At 48.2% G+C, this 17,822-nt stretch overlaps 1 protein-coding gene across 2 annotated transcripts in view; it reads left to right on the top strand.

Annotated features, from left to right (window-relative positions):
- Nucleotides 1-17,822, top strand: part of LOC125447745 (ras and Rab interactor 3-like) — a 68,694-nt gene that overhangs the window by 19,602 nt on the left and 31,270 nt on the right. The window contains exons 3-4 of one of the 2 annotated variants that reach the window (XM_048522416.2): nucleotides 878-986; nucleotides 14,663-14,735. In XM_048522416.2, coding sequence (XP_048378373.1) covers nucleotides 878-986; nucleotides 14,663-14,735 — 182 coding nt within the window. Of the gene's footprint in view, nucleotides 1-877; nucleotides 987-14,166; nucleotides 14,188-14,662; nucleotides 14,736-17,822 lie in introns of those variants that run through there. The other variant, XM_059640998.1, reaches the window with a different exon arrangement.

Raw genomic sequence — 17,822 nt, 5'->3', positions numbered from 1 at the left:
ACTGCGGACGCTGTTAATCAGGAACAAAACAGAAGTTGCTGGAAAAGCTCAGCAGGTCTGGCAGCATCTGTGGAGGAAAGAACAGGGTTAATGTTTCAGGTTTGGTGACCCTTCCTCAGAACATGTTATTTGTCTTTATTTGAACTCCGTGAGCCGAGAGCTTCTCAGGAGGAGCTATCCACCCTTGACCTGATCTCAAAATGAGCATCAGCATCAACAACACCTTAATTTGTGTAGAACCTGGTACATCCCAAGGTGCTTCGCAACAAGCGTTACACAGCAGAATTCGACCCTGAGCCGGCTTGGAGGAGATTTTCGGGACAGGCGGCCCAATAGCTTGCGTCAGAGAGGGCGGTTTTAAAGGGGGGGAGAGAGAGTGCAGACTGGGGGGAGGAATTCCACAGCTGGGGGGCCCAGACAGCTGCCAGTGGTAGAGTGATTAAAGTGGGGAAGGGAGTGCCCCAAGAGGCCGGAGTGAGAGGTGTGCTGAGATTTCCAACAGTTGGGGAGGCGGAGGGGATCACAAAGATGGAGGGAGTGGAGCGGAGGAGGTGCAGCCCATGGAGACAGTCAGAAACAAGGAGAGATTTTAAAAATGGAGGCACAGCTCCACTAGGGAGCCAGAACAGGGAGTTGGTGCAAACCTCGACCCAGCCTATGGAGTTTTAGATAATGCTGTGTGGGGTGGATTGTGGAAAACAGTCAGGAGATAGTTGGCGTTCGAGATTTTTCCAAATCAGTTTGTGGTGTGATGTTATGACAAACATTCTGGAGCCCACAAGACTTCAACCTGTGTATCCCAGCCCAGAGGCAGGGACTCTACACCTGCTCCAACAGGAAACACACTCACACCTTACTGTCTCCTTCCTAATTTCAGGCGTTTCTGATGTGGAGTAATAATTGGGGGAAAAATAAGATGCTGACGGTTCGACTCGGAAATGGAGCTTCTGGATGTCAGGATTTCATTGTCAATGAGGATGCTTTTGGTAAGATTCTCTCTGTAACCGTTTTCCGTGGGGTTTAGGGCCTGGCTGTTGAACCCAGAAGGTCATCACACTGTACTCACTGTTGTGGTTAGGGTGGAGTAATGTGCACACACACACACACACACACACACACACACACACACACACACACACACACACACACACACACAGATGCACACAGACACACACACGCACACACACACAGATGCGCACACACACACACACAGATGCACACAGACACACACACGCACACACACACAGATGCGCACACACACACACACAGATGCACACAGACACACATACGCACACACACACAGATGCACACACACACAGACACACACACACACAGGCACACACACACACAGATGCACAGACTCACACAAACACACACACACACACACACACACACACACACACACACACACACACACACACACACACACACACACACACACACACATCACATCCTGCTTTAATTGAATCTGGGGACGTGGGCGTTGTCGGTCTGGCCGCCATCCCTGTTGACCCTGAACCACTGCAGTACGTCTGGTTAAAGTTTTAATGTTTAAACCCTCAATGAAAACATTTTCTGACAGATGGTCATCAAGAAGCAAAACTGCAGCATCCTTTCCCTTATTCCCTGCCTGCTTTCCCCCTCCCCACCCACCGTCATCCCTCTCGCTGTTTCTCCACTCCCTGTCTCTCTCGTTTCTGTCTCTACCCCTGTGCCTTCCCCAATCTCTTGTCTCTTGCCATCACCGTACCCCATCACATTCCCGTTTCTCCCCACCTCACGGTCTTTGCCCCTCTCCGAGTCTCCTTCCCCTCTTTCTTCCCATCCTTCTTACTTCCCTGTTATTGCCTTACACCTCACTGTCTCCCCATTCCCTGTCTCTCCTCCTCACCATCTCTCCATCTCCCTTTTCCTCCCCATTCCTCTCTCTCTCTCTCTCCATTTATCCCCCCTCTATCCCCTCCTCCCTTTTTCTCCCCCTATTCATCTCTCCCCTTCTTCCAATCTCTCCCACTTCTCCCTGTCTCTTCCCCCTCACCACCCCCCGTCTCTCTCTCTCTTCCTCTCTCTCTCCCTGGCACTGTCTCTCCCCCTCCATCTCTCCCCCTTCTGTCTCTCCCGCTCCCTATTGCTCCCCACTCTTTACTTCCTCCTCCCTTTTTCTCCCCCTCTCCATCTCTCCCCCATTTCCCTATTCCTCCCTTCTCAGCCTCCCCCTCACCTCGGCCTCTCTCTCTCTCCCTCCCTGTCTCCCTCACATTGTCTCTCCCCCTCTCTGTCTCTCCCTCCCTGTCTCTCTCACGCTGTCTCTCTCTCTCTATCTCTCCCCTCTGTTTCTCCACCACCTCTCTGCGTTGCCCCTCCCGATTTCGCCCCATCCCTATTTTAACTATTCGTCCCTCCCACTTCTGTTCCCCCATCAACCAACAGCATTGAGTTCAATTATAGCCCCTCAGTTGCAACCCTGATCTGTGACAACTCTGGCAAATTCACAAGCCTGGGGTACCCTGTTGTGTGTGTGTGTGTGTGTGAAAGTGTGTGTGTGTGTAAAAGTGAGTGTGCGAGAGTGTGTCTGTGTGAGAAAGTGTGTGTGTGTGTGTTTGTGTGTGAGAAAGTGTGTGTGTGTGTGTGTGAAAGTGTGTGTGTGTGTGAAAGTGTGTGTGTGTGTATGAAAGTGTATGTGCGCATGTGTGTGAAAGTGTGTGTGTGAAAGTGTGTGCGTGAGTGTGTGTGTGTGTATGTGTGTGTGCGACTTTGTGAGTGTGTGTGTGTGTGTGTCTGTATGTGTGAATGTGTGCAAAAGTGTGTGTGTGTGTTTGTGTGTGAATGTGTGTATGCGTGAGTGTGTGTGTGTGTGTGTGTGTCTGTGAATGTGAATGTGAGTGTGAGTGGGTGTGCGTGGGTGTGTGTGTGTGTAAGTGTGTGAATGTGAGTGTGTGTGGGTGTGTGTGTCTTGCACGTTTAATCCCCGATCAGCCGTACCCCAAAACCTCATCTCCTGCCACTCCCTGACACTCGCCATCGCTCAGTGGTTGGATTCACTGAGTGATTTCTGATTGTGACAAAAAATAACAAATAAAAAAAGGACGACAAATGGAAAAAGATGAACAACAAGCTTTATATGCAATGATGTTATCTCTCAGAGACTCGTAGTTTACTCCAAACAAGCAAACTAAACACTTTGTGGGTGCAAAAGGACAAAAATGAATTGTTCAAAGACTCAAGAGGAAGTTTATGAGCATAACAATGGAAAGATCGAGTTGATTCTGACTGCGTTGTGTAATCTAAGAAATAACATGTTGGGTTAAAAACATGTTGTGTTGTCATTGCTCCCAACTCTCTGCTTCCAACCCCACCCCTGTGCTCCACTTTCTAAACTCCTGGATCACTCAGAAAATTCCAAATCTACATCCCAGCCTTTCTGGACACCCAGCATCAGCAGGGGGCCAGGCCAAGACCCTCCCCAGCCTCAGTGGCCACTCCTCTGAAGAATTAACATCAGCAAGGGGTTTCTAGCATAGGCTGAATGGGCCAAATAGCCTCCGCTCGATGCTGTAACGACTCCATGATGTCCTCTCCTGATTGTAATCCAGTTGGAAAGAAATGAGTTAAACCCTACAAGTGGTTGTTCAGTGATATAGAATTTGAGTATTCCTGTGGAAAAACTGTTGCTCCTGTTTCTTGCCCTCAGTCCTCCAAGAATTTAGCCACCTGCTCATTTTATAGACTCACACAGCACAGAAACAGACTCTTCAGTCCAACCAGTCCATACCGACCATAATCCCAAACTCAACTAGTCCCACCTGCCTGCTCTTGGCCCCTATCCCTCCAAACCTTTCCTATTCATGAACTTATCCAAATGTCTCTTAGATGTTGTAACTGTACCCACACCTACCACTTCCTCCGGAGATTCGTTCCACACACCATCCACTCTCTTTTTTAAATCTTTCTCCTCTCAACTTAAAAATATGTCTTAAATCCCTCACCCGAGGGAAAATACACCTGCCATTCAGCTTATCCATGGCCTTCATCATTTTATAAATCTCTATAAGGTCACCCCCTCAACTCCTACACTCCAGTGAAAAGCGTCCCAGCTTCTCCTTCTATCTCAAATCCTCCAGTTCAGCAACATCCTGGTAAATCTCTTCTGAACCCTCTCCAGCTTGATAATGCCCTTCCTATAACAGCGTGACTAGAACTGGACACAGAATTCTAGAAGAGACCTCATTAAGTTCCCGTACAACCTCAATGTAACATCTCAACTCCCGTAGTAGGGGTCTAAGCAATGAAGGCTCAGTGCTAGGTGCTGCTTTCTGTCTACCTGTTACGCAAACTTCAAAGGATTATGTAGCATGAAGACAATTCGCAAGTGTTCTTTGATAATGAGGAGCAGAGTGTTATAGTGTAGAAAGTGGAGTTGAGGATTATCAGATCAGCCATGATCTCATTGAATGGGACATCAGATTTGATGGGCTGAATGGCCTACTTGTGTTCCCATGTCGTATGGTGTATTTTGTCAGCAGTACTTATACCTCACCCATTAATAACCCTCTCCCTCCCCCATGTACTGCATCAATTCCTCCCCTCCCTCATCCATAAGGACTGCTTTGAAAAAATGTTTCACTGTTGAATGTATTAAATGTTCAGACCCAAAGAGTTCTGGTCTTGGTCAACCGAGAATATGGAAGTCATTTGAGAAGGTGGGCTTGAAGCCAGAAGAATAGCTGCGGTCACGCTGAATTGCCCTCTTCAGAGGCAATTAGAGACGGGCAATAAATGCTGGCCTAGTGAAAGATGCACACAACCCGTGAACAAATGGCAAATGAATGGTGTTGAAGACTCAGAGATAACAAAGTGTGGAGCTGGATGAACACAGCAGGCCAAGCAACATCTCAGGAGCACAAAAGCTGATGTTTCGGGCCTATGTTGCTCCTGTTTCTTGCCCTCAAACCTCCAAGACTTTGGTCAACTGCTCAAAATCTCCTTATGACTCTCCTGGGGTTCAGATTTTACCTGATTTACACTCTTGTGACGCTCTTTGGGAACATTTTATCATGTTAACATTAGAAGCAGGGACCTCAAACCCGCCCTGTTAATCAACAAGACCATAGCTGATCTCCCCAAGGCCTCACCTCCTCTCCACTTAGACCGTCAACTCCCCAGTATATCAGAAATCCTTCCGCATGCTCTTTAAATACTCTCAGTGATCCATCCCCCAGGATAGAGAATCCCAGACACTCATCAATCACCAGAAGAAGAAATACCTTCAGGTAGATGACCTTCCCCTTTCTCCTGCAACTGTGCCTCCTAGTTTGAGATTCTCCCTGAAATAACCCCTCAGAAGCCGGAATCCCGTCACCACTCACCCTTTAATCCGTAATGTGCAACCACTCACTGAGTCAAAACATTAGTAGGCCTCATATATAGACCCCGGACAGCAGTGGTGATGTCAAGAATGGTATTAAACAGGAAAATGGAAACGCATGTGATCAGCGAATACCAGTGATCATGGGTGACCTTAATCAGCCTATAGATCAAATTAGGCACAATGCCTTAGAGGAGGAATTCCTGGAGGGTATGTGGGATGGATTTAGAGCATAGCATAGAGCATAGAACATTACAGCACAGTACAGGCCCTTCAGCCCTCGATGTTGTGCCGACCTGTCATACCGATCTCAAGCCCATCTAACCTACACTATTCCATGTACGTCCATATGCTTATCCAATGACGCCTTAAATGTACCTAAAGTTGGCGAATCTACTATCGTTGCAGGCAAAGCGTTCCATTCCCTTACTACTCTCTGAGTAAAGAAACTACCTCTGACATCTGTCCTATATCTTTCACCCCTCAATTTAAAGCTATGCCCCCTCGTGCTCGCCGTCACCATCCTAGGAAAAAGGCTCTCCCTATCCACCCTATCTAACCCTCTGATTATTTTATATGTTTCAATTAAGTCACCTCTCAACCTTCTTCTCTCTAATGATAACAGCCTCAAGTCCCTCAGCCTTTCCTCGTAAGACCTTCCCTCCATACCAGGCAACATCCTAGTAAATCTCCTCTGCACCCTTTCCAAAGCTTCCACATCCTTCTTATAATGCGGTGACCAGAACTGTACGCAATACTCCAAGTGCGGCCACACCAGAGTTTCGTACAGCTTCACCATAACCTCTTGGTTCCGGAACTCGATCCCTCTATTAATAAAAGCTAAAACACTGTATGCCTTCTTAACAGCCCTGTCAACCTGGGCGGCAACTTTCAAGGATCTGTGTACATGGACACCGAGATCTCTCTGCTCATCTACACTGCTAAGAATCTTACCATTAGCCCAGTACTTTGCCTTCCGGTTACTCCTACCAAAGTGCATCACCTCGCACTTGTCTGCATTAAACTCCATTTGCCACCTCTCAGCCCAGCTCTGCAGCTTATCTCTGTCTCTCTGCAATCTGCATCATCCTTCGTCACTATCCACAACTCCACCGACCTTAGCGTCGTTTGCAAATTTACTAACCCATCCTTCTACGCCTCTTGACCAATATGTGGAGAAACCAACTAGAGAGCAGGCCAGAGATAATGGGAACTGCAGATGCTGGAGAATTCCAAGATAATAAAATGTGAGGCTGGATGAACACAGCAGGCCAAGCAGCATCTCAGGAGCACAAAAGCTGACGTTTCGGGACATGTCCATCATGGGCCTCCTGCACTGCCACAATGATGCCACCCGAAGGTTGCAGGAACAGCAACTCATATTCCGCCTGGGAACCCTGCAGCCTAATGGTATCAATGTGGACTTCACCAGTTTCAAAATCTCCCATTCCCCTACTGCATCCCTAAACCAGCCCAGTTCGTCCCCTCCCCCCACTGCATCCTAAAACCAGTCCAACCTGTCTCTGCCTCCCTAACCTGTTCTTCCTCTCACCCATCCCTTCCTCCCACCCCAAGCCGCACCCCCATCTACCTACTAACCTCATCCCACCTCCTTGACCTGTCCGTCTTCCCTGGACTGACCTATCCCCTCCCTACCTCCCAACCTACACTCTCTCCACCTATCTTCTTTACTCTCCATCTTCGGTCCGCCTCCCCCTGTCTCCCTATTTATTCCAGTTCCCTCTCCCCATCCCCCTCTCTGATGAAGGGTCTAGGCCCGAAACGTCAGCTTTTGTGCTCCTGAGATGCTGCTTGGCCTGCTGTGTTCATCCAGCCTCACATTTTATTATCTAGAGAGCAGGCCATCTTAGACTGAGTACTGTGCAATGGGAAGGGAATCATTGCCAATCCAGCTGTGGGAGACCCCTTGGGGAAGAGCGACCATAACATGCTAGAATTTTTTAATCAAAATGGAAAGTGAGGTTCTTGACTCAGAGACTAGGGTTCCGAATCTTAGTAAAGGAAACTACGAGGATATGAGGCGTGAGTCGGCCTTGCTAGAGTGGGGAGAATTACTTAACGAGATAACAGTGGCTAGGCAATGGCAAACATTCAAGGAACACAGAGGAGAACTGCAACCACTGTTTATTCCTGTCGGTCACAAAAGCAAAATGGGTAAGAAGGCCAGTCCATGGTTTGCAAAGGAAAAGGTGATAATGTCTGATTCAAGGAAAAAGCATACAGATTGGCCAAGAAAAATAATAAATCTCTGAGAATTGGGAGCTGTTTAGAATTCAGCAAAGAAGGCCCAAAGGATTGATTAAGAAAGGGAAATTAGTGTATGAAAGTAAGCTTTCAGGGAACATAAAGACTGATGCTAAGAATTTCTATAGGTGCATGAAGAGAAAGAGACTGGTGAAGACAAATGTAGGTCCCCTACAGACACTAACAGGGGAATGTATAAGAAGGGACAAAGAAATGGCTGAGGAATTAAGTACATCCTTTGGTTCTGCCATCACAAAGATAGGATACCAGAAATGTTGGAGGATGCAAGATTTAGTGAGAGGGAAGAACTGAGGGAAATCAATATTGGTTGAGAAATAGTGCTGGGAAAATTGTTAGGACTGAAGGCAGATAAATCCCCTGGACCTGATAATCTATATCCCAGAGCACTTAAGGAAGTGGCTCTAGAAATAGTGGATGTGTTGGTTGTCATCTTCCAGGATTCTATAGACTGTGGAACAGTCCCTGCAGATTGGTGGGTAGCAAATGTCACTAAAATATTCAAAAAGGGAGGTAGAGAGAAAACAGGGAATTATAGACCAGTAAACCTGACATTGGTGATAATGGGAACTGCAGATGTTGGAGAATCCAAGATAATAAAGTGCGAAGCTGGATGAACACAGCAGGCCAAGCAGCATCTCAGGAGCACAAAAGCTGACGTTTCGGGCCTAGACCCTTCATCAGAGACCTGATGAGACACCAGGTCTCTGATGAAGGGTCTAGGCCCGAAACGTCAGCTTTTGTTCTCCTGAGATGCTGCTTGGCCTGCTGTGTTCATCCAGCCTCACACTTTATTAACCTGACATTGGTAATGGGGGACATTCTCAAACCCATTGGCAAGGATGTTATAGCAGTGTGTTTAGAAAGCAATTGCAGAATCAGACAGAGTTAGCATGGATTTACAAAGGGGAAAAATCATGCTTGACAAATATGTTGGAATTCTATGAAGATGTAATTAGTAGAGTTGACAAGGGGGATCCAATTGATGTGGTATATTTGGACTTTCAGAAAGCTTTTGACAAAGTCCCAATTAAGAGATTATTGTGTACGATTAAAGTGCATGGGACTAGGGGAAGTGTATTAAAACAGACAGAAAACTGGTCGGCAAAGAGGAAATAAAGAGTAGGAATTAATGGATCCTTTTCAAATTGGCAGGCAGTAACTAGTGGGGTGCGACAGAGATCAGTGCTAGGACCCCAGCTATTCACAATGTGTATTAATGATTTGGATGAGGGAACAAAATGTAACACCTCAAAGTTTGCAGATGTTATCAAGTTGGGTGGGAGGGTGAACCACGACGAGGATGCACAGATCCTTCAGCATGATCTGGACAGGTTGGGTGAGTGGGCAAATTAATGGCAGATGCCGTATAATTTGGATAAATGTGAGGTTATTTACTTTGGAAGCAAAAAGAAGAAGGCAAGTTACTACCTGAATGCCTGTAAATTGGGAGAGGGGAGTGTGCAGTGGGACCTGGGTGTCCTTGTGCACCAGCCACTGAAGGTGAGCACGCAGGTACAGCAGGCGGTAAAGAAGGCAAATGGTATGTTGGCCTTCATTGCGAGAGGTTTCAAATACAGGAGCACGGATATGTTGTTGCAGTTATACAGGGCCTTAGTGAGGCCACACCTGGAATATTGTGTGCAGTTTTGGTCTCCTTTTCTGAGGAAGGATGCTTTTGCTCTTGAGGGCGTACAGCGAAGGTTTACCAGGCTGATTCCAGGGAGGGCGGGACAGACGCACGAGGAGAGATTGACTAAGTTGGGATTGTTGTTGCTAGAGCTGAGATGAATGGTGGGGAATCTCATATAATCTTATAACATTCTGACAGGACTGGACAGGGTAGATGCAGGGAGGATGTTCCCGATGGTGGGTGTGTCCAGAACAAGGGGTCACAGAATGAGGATTGGGGGTAGACCATTTGTGATGGAGATGAGGAGACATTTCTTCACCCAAAGCATGGTGAAGAAAGACAGGAAGTAGTTAATGCCAAACCATTGAATGTAATCAAGAGGTGACTAGATATAACACTTGGGGCGAATGGGGTCAAAGGTTATGGGGAGAAAGCAGGATTTGGCTATTGAGTTGGGCGATCAGCCATGATCGTGAAGAATGGCAGAGCTGGCTCAAAGGGCTGAATGGCCTCATCCTGCTCCTATCTTCTATGTTTCTATGTCAAGCATTCAACAGCTCACATTCCCCTTTCTATGTTGGCCAACTCTAATTAAGATTAATAGCCTCAATCAAGGAATTCATATTCTATGAGATCCAGCTGTTACAGTACACACGCTCCCCCCCCACCCCCCGGCAAAGTCCCCACAAAGTAGCGAAAACATCTCCTTAACATCTCCCCTGTCAAGCCCTCTCAGAATCTTAAACAGAAACAGAGTTCCTGGAAAAACTCAGAAGGCCTGGGAGAGAAACACAGAGTTAACATTTGAGGTCCAGTGACCCTTCTTCAGAATCTTGTGTGTTTCAATAAGACCACCCCTCACTCATCTAAACTGTAATGAATAAAGAACCTAATCCTGTTTAGCTGTTCTGAATAGGTCAACACTTTCATCCCAGGAATTAGCCTTTTTGGAAGGCCTCTAATGCCTAAGATGCAGAAGCATAATTAGGCAATTTGGCCCATCAAATCTGCTCAGCCGTTTGATTGCATGGTTGATATGTTTCTCAATCCCATTCCCCTGCCTTCTCCTTATAATCTTTGACCACTTTACTCATCAAGAGCCTCTCCTTGTCTTAAATAAACTCAATGAGCTCGCCTCCACAGCCCTCTGTAGGAATGAATTCCACAGATTCCTCACCCTCTGGCAGAAGAAATTCCTCCTCATCTCAATCCTAAAGGGTCATCAATGCCAGTCCATCCTTACTTAAGTACTGAAATTGTAAAATTGTAAACCTAGCTATGGAGTCATAAAGCTGTACAGCATGGGAACAGATCCTTCAGTCCCACTCACCCATGACAACCAGGCATCCTAAACTGATCCAGGCCCATATGCGTTTGGCCCATATCCCTCTAAACCCCAGACCTCCTGCTAGGTCTTCACCAACACCCTGTACAATATGAAACCTCCCTATTTTTAAACTTCAATCTCTTCTGCCATGAAGATCACAATGTATAAGAGAGGTCATGGCCTAGTAGAATTATCACTGGACAGTTAATCTGGAGGATTTGGGCACCAATCCCATGATTGGCAGAATTTGAATCGAATAAAAGTCTGGAATTAACAGTCTTACAATGATCATTGGCAGACAAGCCCATCATTCAGAGACAGTAAGAGCTGCAGATGATGCAGTCAGAGATAACGCAGCACGAAGCTGGAGGAACACAGCAGGCCTGGCAGCATCAGAGCAACAGGAAAGTTGATACTTTTTCTGAAGAAGGGTCCCGACACGAAACGTCAACTTTCCTGCTCCTCTGATGCTGCCTGGCCTGCTGTGTTACTCCAGCTCCACACCGTGTTATCTTTATCTGGTTCATTAGCATCCTTCGGGGAAGGAAACTGCCACCTTTGTCTGGTCTACGTGTGACTGCAGCCCCACAGCAATGTGGTTGATACTGACTTGCTGTCTGGGCAATAAATGCTGGCCTACTGCACCGCTCAGTTCGCAATAAACAACTGCACCTCCCAGTCGCAAACCATTTCCACTCCCCCTCCCATTCTCTTGTGACATGTCCATAATGGGCCTCCTGCACTGCCACAATGATGCCACCCGAAGGTTGCAGGAACAGCAACTCATATTCCGCCTGGGAACCCTGCAGCCATATGGTATCAATGTGGACTTCACCAGTTTCAAAATCTCCCTTCCCCCACTGCATCCCTAAACCAGCCCAGTTCATCCCCTCCCCCCACTGCACCACACAACCAGCCCAGCTCTTCCCCCCCCACCCACTCCATCCCAAAACCAGTCCAACCTGTCTCTGCCTCCCTAACCGGTTCTTCCTCTCACCCATCCCTTCCTCCCACCCCAAGCCGCACCCCCAGCTACCTACTAACCTCATCCCACCTCCTTGACCTGTCCGTCTTCCCTGGACTGACCTATCCCCTCCCTACCTCCCCACCTACACTCTCTCCACCTATCTTCTCTACTCTCCATCTTCGGTCCGCCTCCCCCTCTCTCCCTATTTATTCCAGAACCCTCTCCCCATCCCCCTCTCTGATGAAGGGTCTAGGCCCGAAACGTCAGCTTTTGTGCTCCTGAGATGCTGCTTGGCCTGCTGTGTTCATCCAGCCTCACATTTTATTATCTTGGATTCTCCAGCATCTGCAGTTCCCATTATCTCTGATACATTCCCTCACAACTAGTGAGTTCTTTTTTAAAAAGAGCATTTTATCAGGCTGCTGTTTTCAATGGAGTTGTGCTGCATCTGAATTTTCATATTGTTCTATTGCTTTCAGTTTTGCTGATGTCATGGAAACTGATTGAATTTGATCCCCTGGTAAGAGAGGGAAGATTTTCTGGTTACCTTAAATGTCAGTGTGGTGGAAAGTCTGTAGATTCTCTCCACTCTTTCTGTAGTTCGGTGACTTGTGAATGAAAGAAGGGAGGATGTGAGCTTAAACTGCACAGAGATACGTCAATTTCAGTCACAGGCTCTGTTTTGTTTACTCTGAGGGAGCAATATTTCTGATCCATCATTTCCATTCAGTCTGCAGCTAGTTCTTCTCATTACTGCCGTCAAATTCAACTGACAAAAGGGAAAAGAAATTTTATCCTTAAAATGCTGAAAGAACGGCTCACGTTGGAAATCTGAAACAAAAGCAGTATTTGCAGGAGAAACTCGGCAGGTCTGGCAGAAAGAAAGCAGATGTAAAGTTCGGGGTCGAGTTCAGACCCGCTAAGGTTCTTAATTCAGAACTGAGCTCTAATCTAAAGAAGGGTCACGGGACCCCAAACATTAACTCTGCTCCCACCTCACAGCTGGAGTCAGGCCCGCTGAGTCTCTCCAGAAATTTCTGTTTTTGCAACAATTTACTCATGTCTTGTGTTTGTCTCAAACACAAACTGGGAATTAGTGGGTAGACCCAGAGGTGTTGACCCTGTGCTGAGGGGGTGCTGCACTGAGCACTATGGGTAATTTAGCATGGCCAATCCACCCTAGCCTGCACATCCCTGGGCACTATGGGTAATTTAGCACGGCCAATCCACCCTAGCCTGCACATCCCTGGGCACTATGGGTAATTTAGCACGGCCAATCCACCCTAACCTGCACATCCCTGGGCACTATGGGTAATTTAGCACGGCCAATCCACCCTAGCCTGCACATCCCTGGGCACTATGGGTAATTTAGCACGGCCAATCCACCCTAGCCTGCACATCCCTGGGCACTATGGGTAATTTAGCACGGCCAATCCACCCTAACCTGCACATCCCTGGGCACTATGGGTAATTTAACATGGCCAATCCACCTTAACCTGTAAATCTCTGGGCACTATGGGTAATTTAGCACGACCAATCCACCCTAACCTGCACATCCCTGGGCACTATGGGTAATTTAGCACGGCCAATCCACCCTAACCTGCACATCCCTGGGCACTATGGGTAATTTAGCACGGCCAATCCACCCTAACCTGCACATCCCTGGGCACTATGGGTAATTTAACATGGACAATCCACCTTAACCTGTAAATCTCTGGGCACTATGGGTAATTTAGCACGACCAATCCCACCCTAACCTGCACATCCCTGGGCACTATGGGTAATTTAGCACGGCCAATCCACCCTAACCCACACATCCCTGGGCACTATGGGTAATTTAGCACGGCCAATCCACCCTAACCTCCACATCCCTGGGCACTATGGGTAATTTAGCATGGCCAATCCACCCTAACCTGCACATCCCTGGACACTATGGATAATTTAGCACGGCCAATCCACCCTAACCCACACATCCCTGGGCACTATGGGTAATTTAGCACGGCCAATCCACCCTAACCTCCACATCCCTGGGCACTATGGGTAATTTAGCATGGCCAATCCACCCTAACCTGCACATCCCTGGGCACTATGGGTAATTGAGCACGGCCAATCCACCCTAACCCACACATCCCTGGGCACTATGGGTAATTTAGCACGGCCAATCCACCCTAACCTCCACATCCCTGGGCACTATGGGTAATTTAGCACGGCCAATCCACCTTTACCTGCACATACTTGGGCATTGTGGGTAATTCAGCATGGCCAATCCACCCTAACCCGCACATCCCTGGGCACTATGGGTAATTTAGCACAGCCAATCCACCCTAACCTGCACATCCCTGGGCACTATGGGTAATTTAGCACGGCCAATCCACCCTAACCAGCACATCCCTGGACACTATGGGTAATTTAGCACGGCCAATCCACCCTAACCTCCACATCCCTGGGCACTATGGGTAATTGAGCACGGCCAATACACCCTAACCAGCACATCCCTGGGCACTATGGGTAATTTAGCACGGCCAATCCACCCTAACCAGCACATCCCTGGGCACTATGGGTAATTTAGCACGGCCAATCCACCCTAACCAGCACATCCCTGGACACTATGGGTAATTTAGCACGGCCAATCCACCCTAACCCGCACATCCCTGGGCACTATGGGTAATTTAGCACGGCCAATCCACCCTAACCTCCACATCCCTGGGCACTATGGGTAATTGAGCACGGCCAATCCACCCTAACCTGCACATGCCTGGACTGTGGTAGGAAACCCGCACAGATACAGAGAGAATGTGCAAACTCCACACAGACAGTTGCCCGATGATGGAATTGAGGCTGGGTCCCTGGCGCTGTGAGGCAGCGTTGCTAAACGCTGAGCCACCGTGATTCACTGTAATAGTGATAATGGGAACTGCAGATGCTGGAGAATCCAAGATAATAAAGTGTGAAGCTGGATGAACACAGCAGGCCCAGCAGCATCTCAGGAGCACAATGATTCACTGTTCACTTGGGAGAGGTCTTGTCTTATCAGACTAGCCACTCGATTTCGGTGACTAACTCCAGTTTAATTTTTATTTTTCATAGTTTTATCTCTGGAAAATTCCTACCTGGGATTCAGCAGCTTATTCCAAATGATTGCGTACTACTGTGTGAGCAGGTAAGAGAGCATTCAAAATGCCCACAGTTATATCACTGAAATGATAAGATTTCTCCTCAGAGAAACAGGAGATGGGGAGGATATTCGATGCAGGTGTACTATGGGGAAGGGGGAATGAGGAATAATTGTCCCTGTTCACTAATGTTACAAAGACTTCAGGGACACAGATTTAAGGTTTTAAGAGGTAGGAGGAAGATGAATGGGATGAATGATGTAAATCATAGTCTTATAGCTCCATTGCACAGAATAAGGCCCTTCAGCCCATCCTACCTGCACCTGCTAAAATGAGGAAGGCTGTTGTTTGCACAGCATGTGATGATGATGCGGAACCCATCGCTTACAAAGCTAGTCAAAGCGGAGACAGTGAATGGTTTCAAAAGGCAATTAGATGGAACTCAACGTGTGGGGGACGTAGAGGGAGAGAGCAGGGGAATGACTGGATCAATGTACGCAGGGCTGGAATGTACACAATGGGCTGAATGGCCTCGGCGGTCGACGTACCTCAAGAGGCCGCCGAGAGTGGGTGCTCTGATTGGTACATCAGGTGGCCAATGATAAGGGAGCGAGGGCTGAGTTGGCCGGTGGTGAGAGGTCACATGATGAAAACCTCCAGCAATGGTTCCAGTGAGAGGACTTTTTACTTAATTCCCGGTGTCTCTGGCCAGGCCAGTATTTATTGCCCCATCCCTAATTGCCCCAGATAAAATTCAACCACCTCGCTGTGGGCGTGGAGTCACATGTAGGCCAGACCAGGTAAGGATGGCAGTTTCCTTCCCTAAAGGACGTTAGTGAACCAGATGGGTTTTTCCCCAACAATCGACAATGGATTAATAAAAACCAAAAGAACTGCGGACGCTGTAAATCAGGAACAAAAAAAAGTTGCTGGAAAAGCTCAGCAGGTCTGGCAGCATCTGTGGAGGAGAAAACAGAGTTAACGCATAGGGGCTGGTGACCCTCAGAACTGATGGTGGCTGGGAAAACGTCAGTTTTTATGCAGAAAATAGGGAGGTGGGTCCGGTAGGGAGTAAACGGTGGGATAGAGCCCAAAGAGAGAGAAAGACAGTTGGACAGACAAAGGAGTTGCTAACGATCAGGCTGGGAGGGTGAATAGTTGTTAATGGGGACTGTTAGTGACAAACAACAGGGGTGTGTAGTGGCAGGCTGTGTGGTAACAAGGACTGGTGTGTCGGGTGGGCGCCTGGGACGTGGGAGAGTTTAGGCAGTGAAATTATTGAACTCAATACTGAGTCGTGAGGGCTGCAGGGTCCCCAAGCGGAAAATGAGGTGTTGTTCCTCCAGCTTGCGCTGGGCTTCGCTGGAACGCTGTAGCAAGCCGGAGACAGAGATGTTGCCCATGGAGCAGGATGGTGCATTGAAGTGGCAGGCGACAGGTAGCTCAGGGTCTTTTTTGCGAGCAGAACGTAGATGTTCTGCAAAGCAGGCGCCAACTCTACCAATGTTTCCCCAATGTAAAGGAGACCACATTGAGCAGCGAATGCAGTAGACTAGATTCTTGGAAGTGCAGGTAAAGCGTTGCTTCAGCTGGAAGGCACGTTTGGGCCCTTGGACAGTGGGGAGGGAGGAGGTAAATGGGTAGGTGTTGCACCTTTAATATTTACAGTGGAAGGTGCTATAGCGTTGTGGGGAGGTGTTGGGGGCTCCAGGCCTCAGGCTGCTCACAGCTCCAGGCCTCAGGCTTTTCCTGGCTCCAGGCCTCAGGCTTTTCCTGGCTCCAGGCCTCAGGCTTTTCCTGGCTCCAGGCCTCAGGCTGCTCACAGCTCCAGGCCTCAGGCTGCTCACAGCTCCAGGCCTCAGGCTGCTCACAGCTCCAGTCCTCAGGCTGCTCACAGCTCCAGGCCTCAGGCTGCTCACAGCTCCAGGCCTCAGGCTGCTCACGGCTCCAGGCCTCAGGCTGCTCACGGCTCTAGGCCTCAGGCTTTTCCTGGCTCCAGGCCTCAGGCTGCTCACAGCTCCAGGCCTCAGGCTGCTCACAGCTCCAGGCATCAGGCTGCTCACAGCTCCAGGCTTCAGGTTGCTCCTTGTAATTTTTTTCATCTGTATTGAAAACAATGTCTCCAAATAAAGACAGCAAAGTAGATGTCAGGCTATGTCACATGCTCCAATGGCCTGCAGGTCAAAGGTTACTCTACCCTAGAATAAAGGATAAAATGGCTATTGCTTGTTCCTATGACTAAACATTTCTCAACAATATGCCCTGAGGAGCAAGAAGTCTTCTCAACTCTCTTTCCCATCACTGGGGTCACTCAGATCAGTTCTAGAACCCCATTAGACCCTGCTAGCTACAGGACCCTTGGCTCTGGAGGTTGGGGAGAAGGTGGAGGATTCAATCAGTGCAGAATTACCAGGGCCCAGGGCTCTAGGGATGCTTCTGTACTGGGGTCGGGGGGCAAAGGAAGGGTGCTGGGATTGGGGGGTTGGAGGAGCAGGGTTCTAGGGTAGGGGCAAGATCTGTTCTGGCATTGTCAGGGGCTGAGCCAGAGCCCATGATTCCTATCTCTGCTACTTCCAGCTTCCCCATGCCCACCCCACCACCCCCTTTACCATCACCATGCCAACGGGCACCAGCTTACACTCCAGCAGTGACCTGATGGTATCTCCTAACATTGGCCAGTTCTCAATGCTCTGTGGTTTCCAGTTACTCTGTATTGGGTTATTTCTGTCTAAAACATCAGATCACGTTTATATTGAATCATTTCACACTCAACTCTTTTTAGAAATACTGATCCCTGTGCCAGGTGAGGTTCTGGCAAGGGGAGGCGATGGCCTAGTGGTATTACCGCTGGACTGTTAATCCAGAGACCAGATAATATCCTGGGGACCTGGGTTCAAATCCCAACACGGCAGACAGTGGAATTTAAATCCAATAAAATATCTGGAATTCAGAATCTAATGATGACCATGAACCCATTGTCAATTGTTGGGGAAAAACCCATCTGGTTCACTAATGCCCTTTAGGGAAGGAAACTGCCACCCTTACCTGGTCTGGGCCTACATGTGACTCCAGCAATATGGTTGACTCTTAACTGCCCTCTGGGCATTTAGGGATGGGGCAATAAATGCTGGCTG

Source organism: Stegostoma tigrinum, chromosome 39 (genome assembly GCF_030684315.1).
Source record: "Stegostoma tigrinum isolate sSteTig4 chromosome 39, sSteTig4.hap1, whole genome shotgun sequence".
NCBI classification, from domain to species: domain Eukaryota; kingdom Metazoa; phylum Chordata; class Chondrichthyes; order Orectolobiformes; family Stegostomatidae; genus Stegostoma; species Stegostoma tigrinum.
The sequence above is the reverse complement of the archived record's forward strand: the minus strand, read 5'-3'. Positions and strand labels throughout refer to the sequence as shown.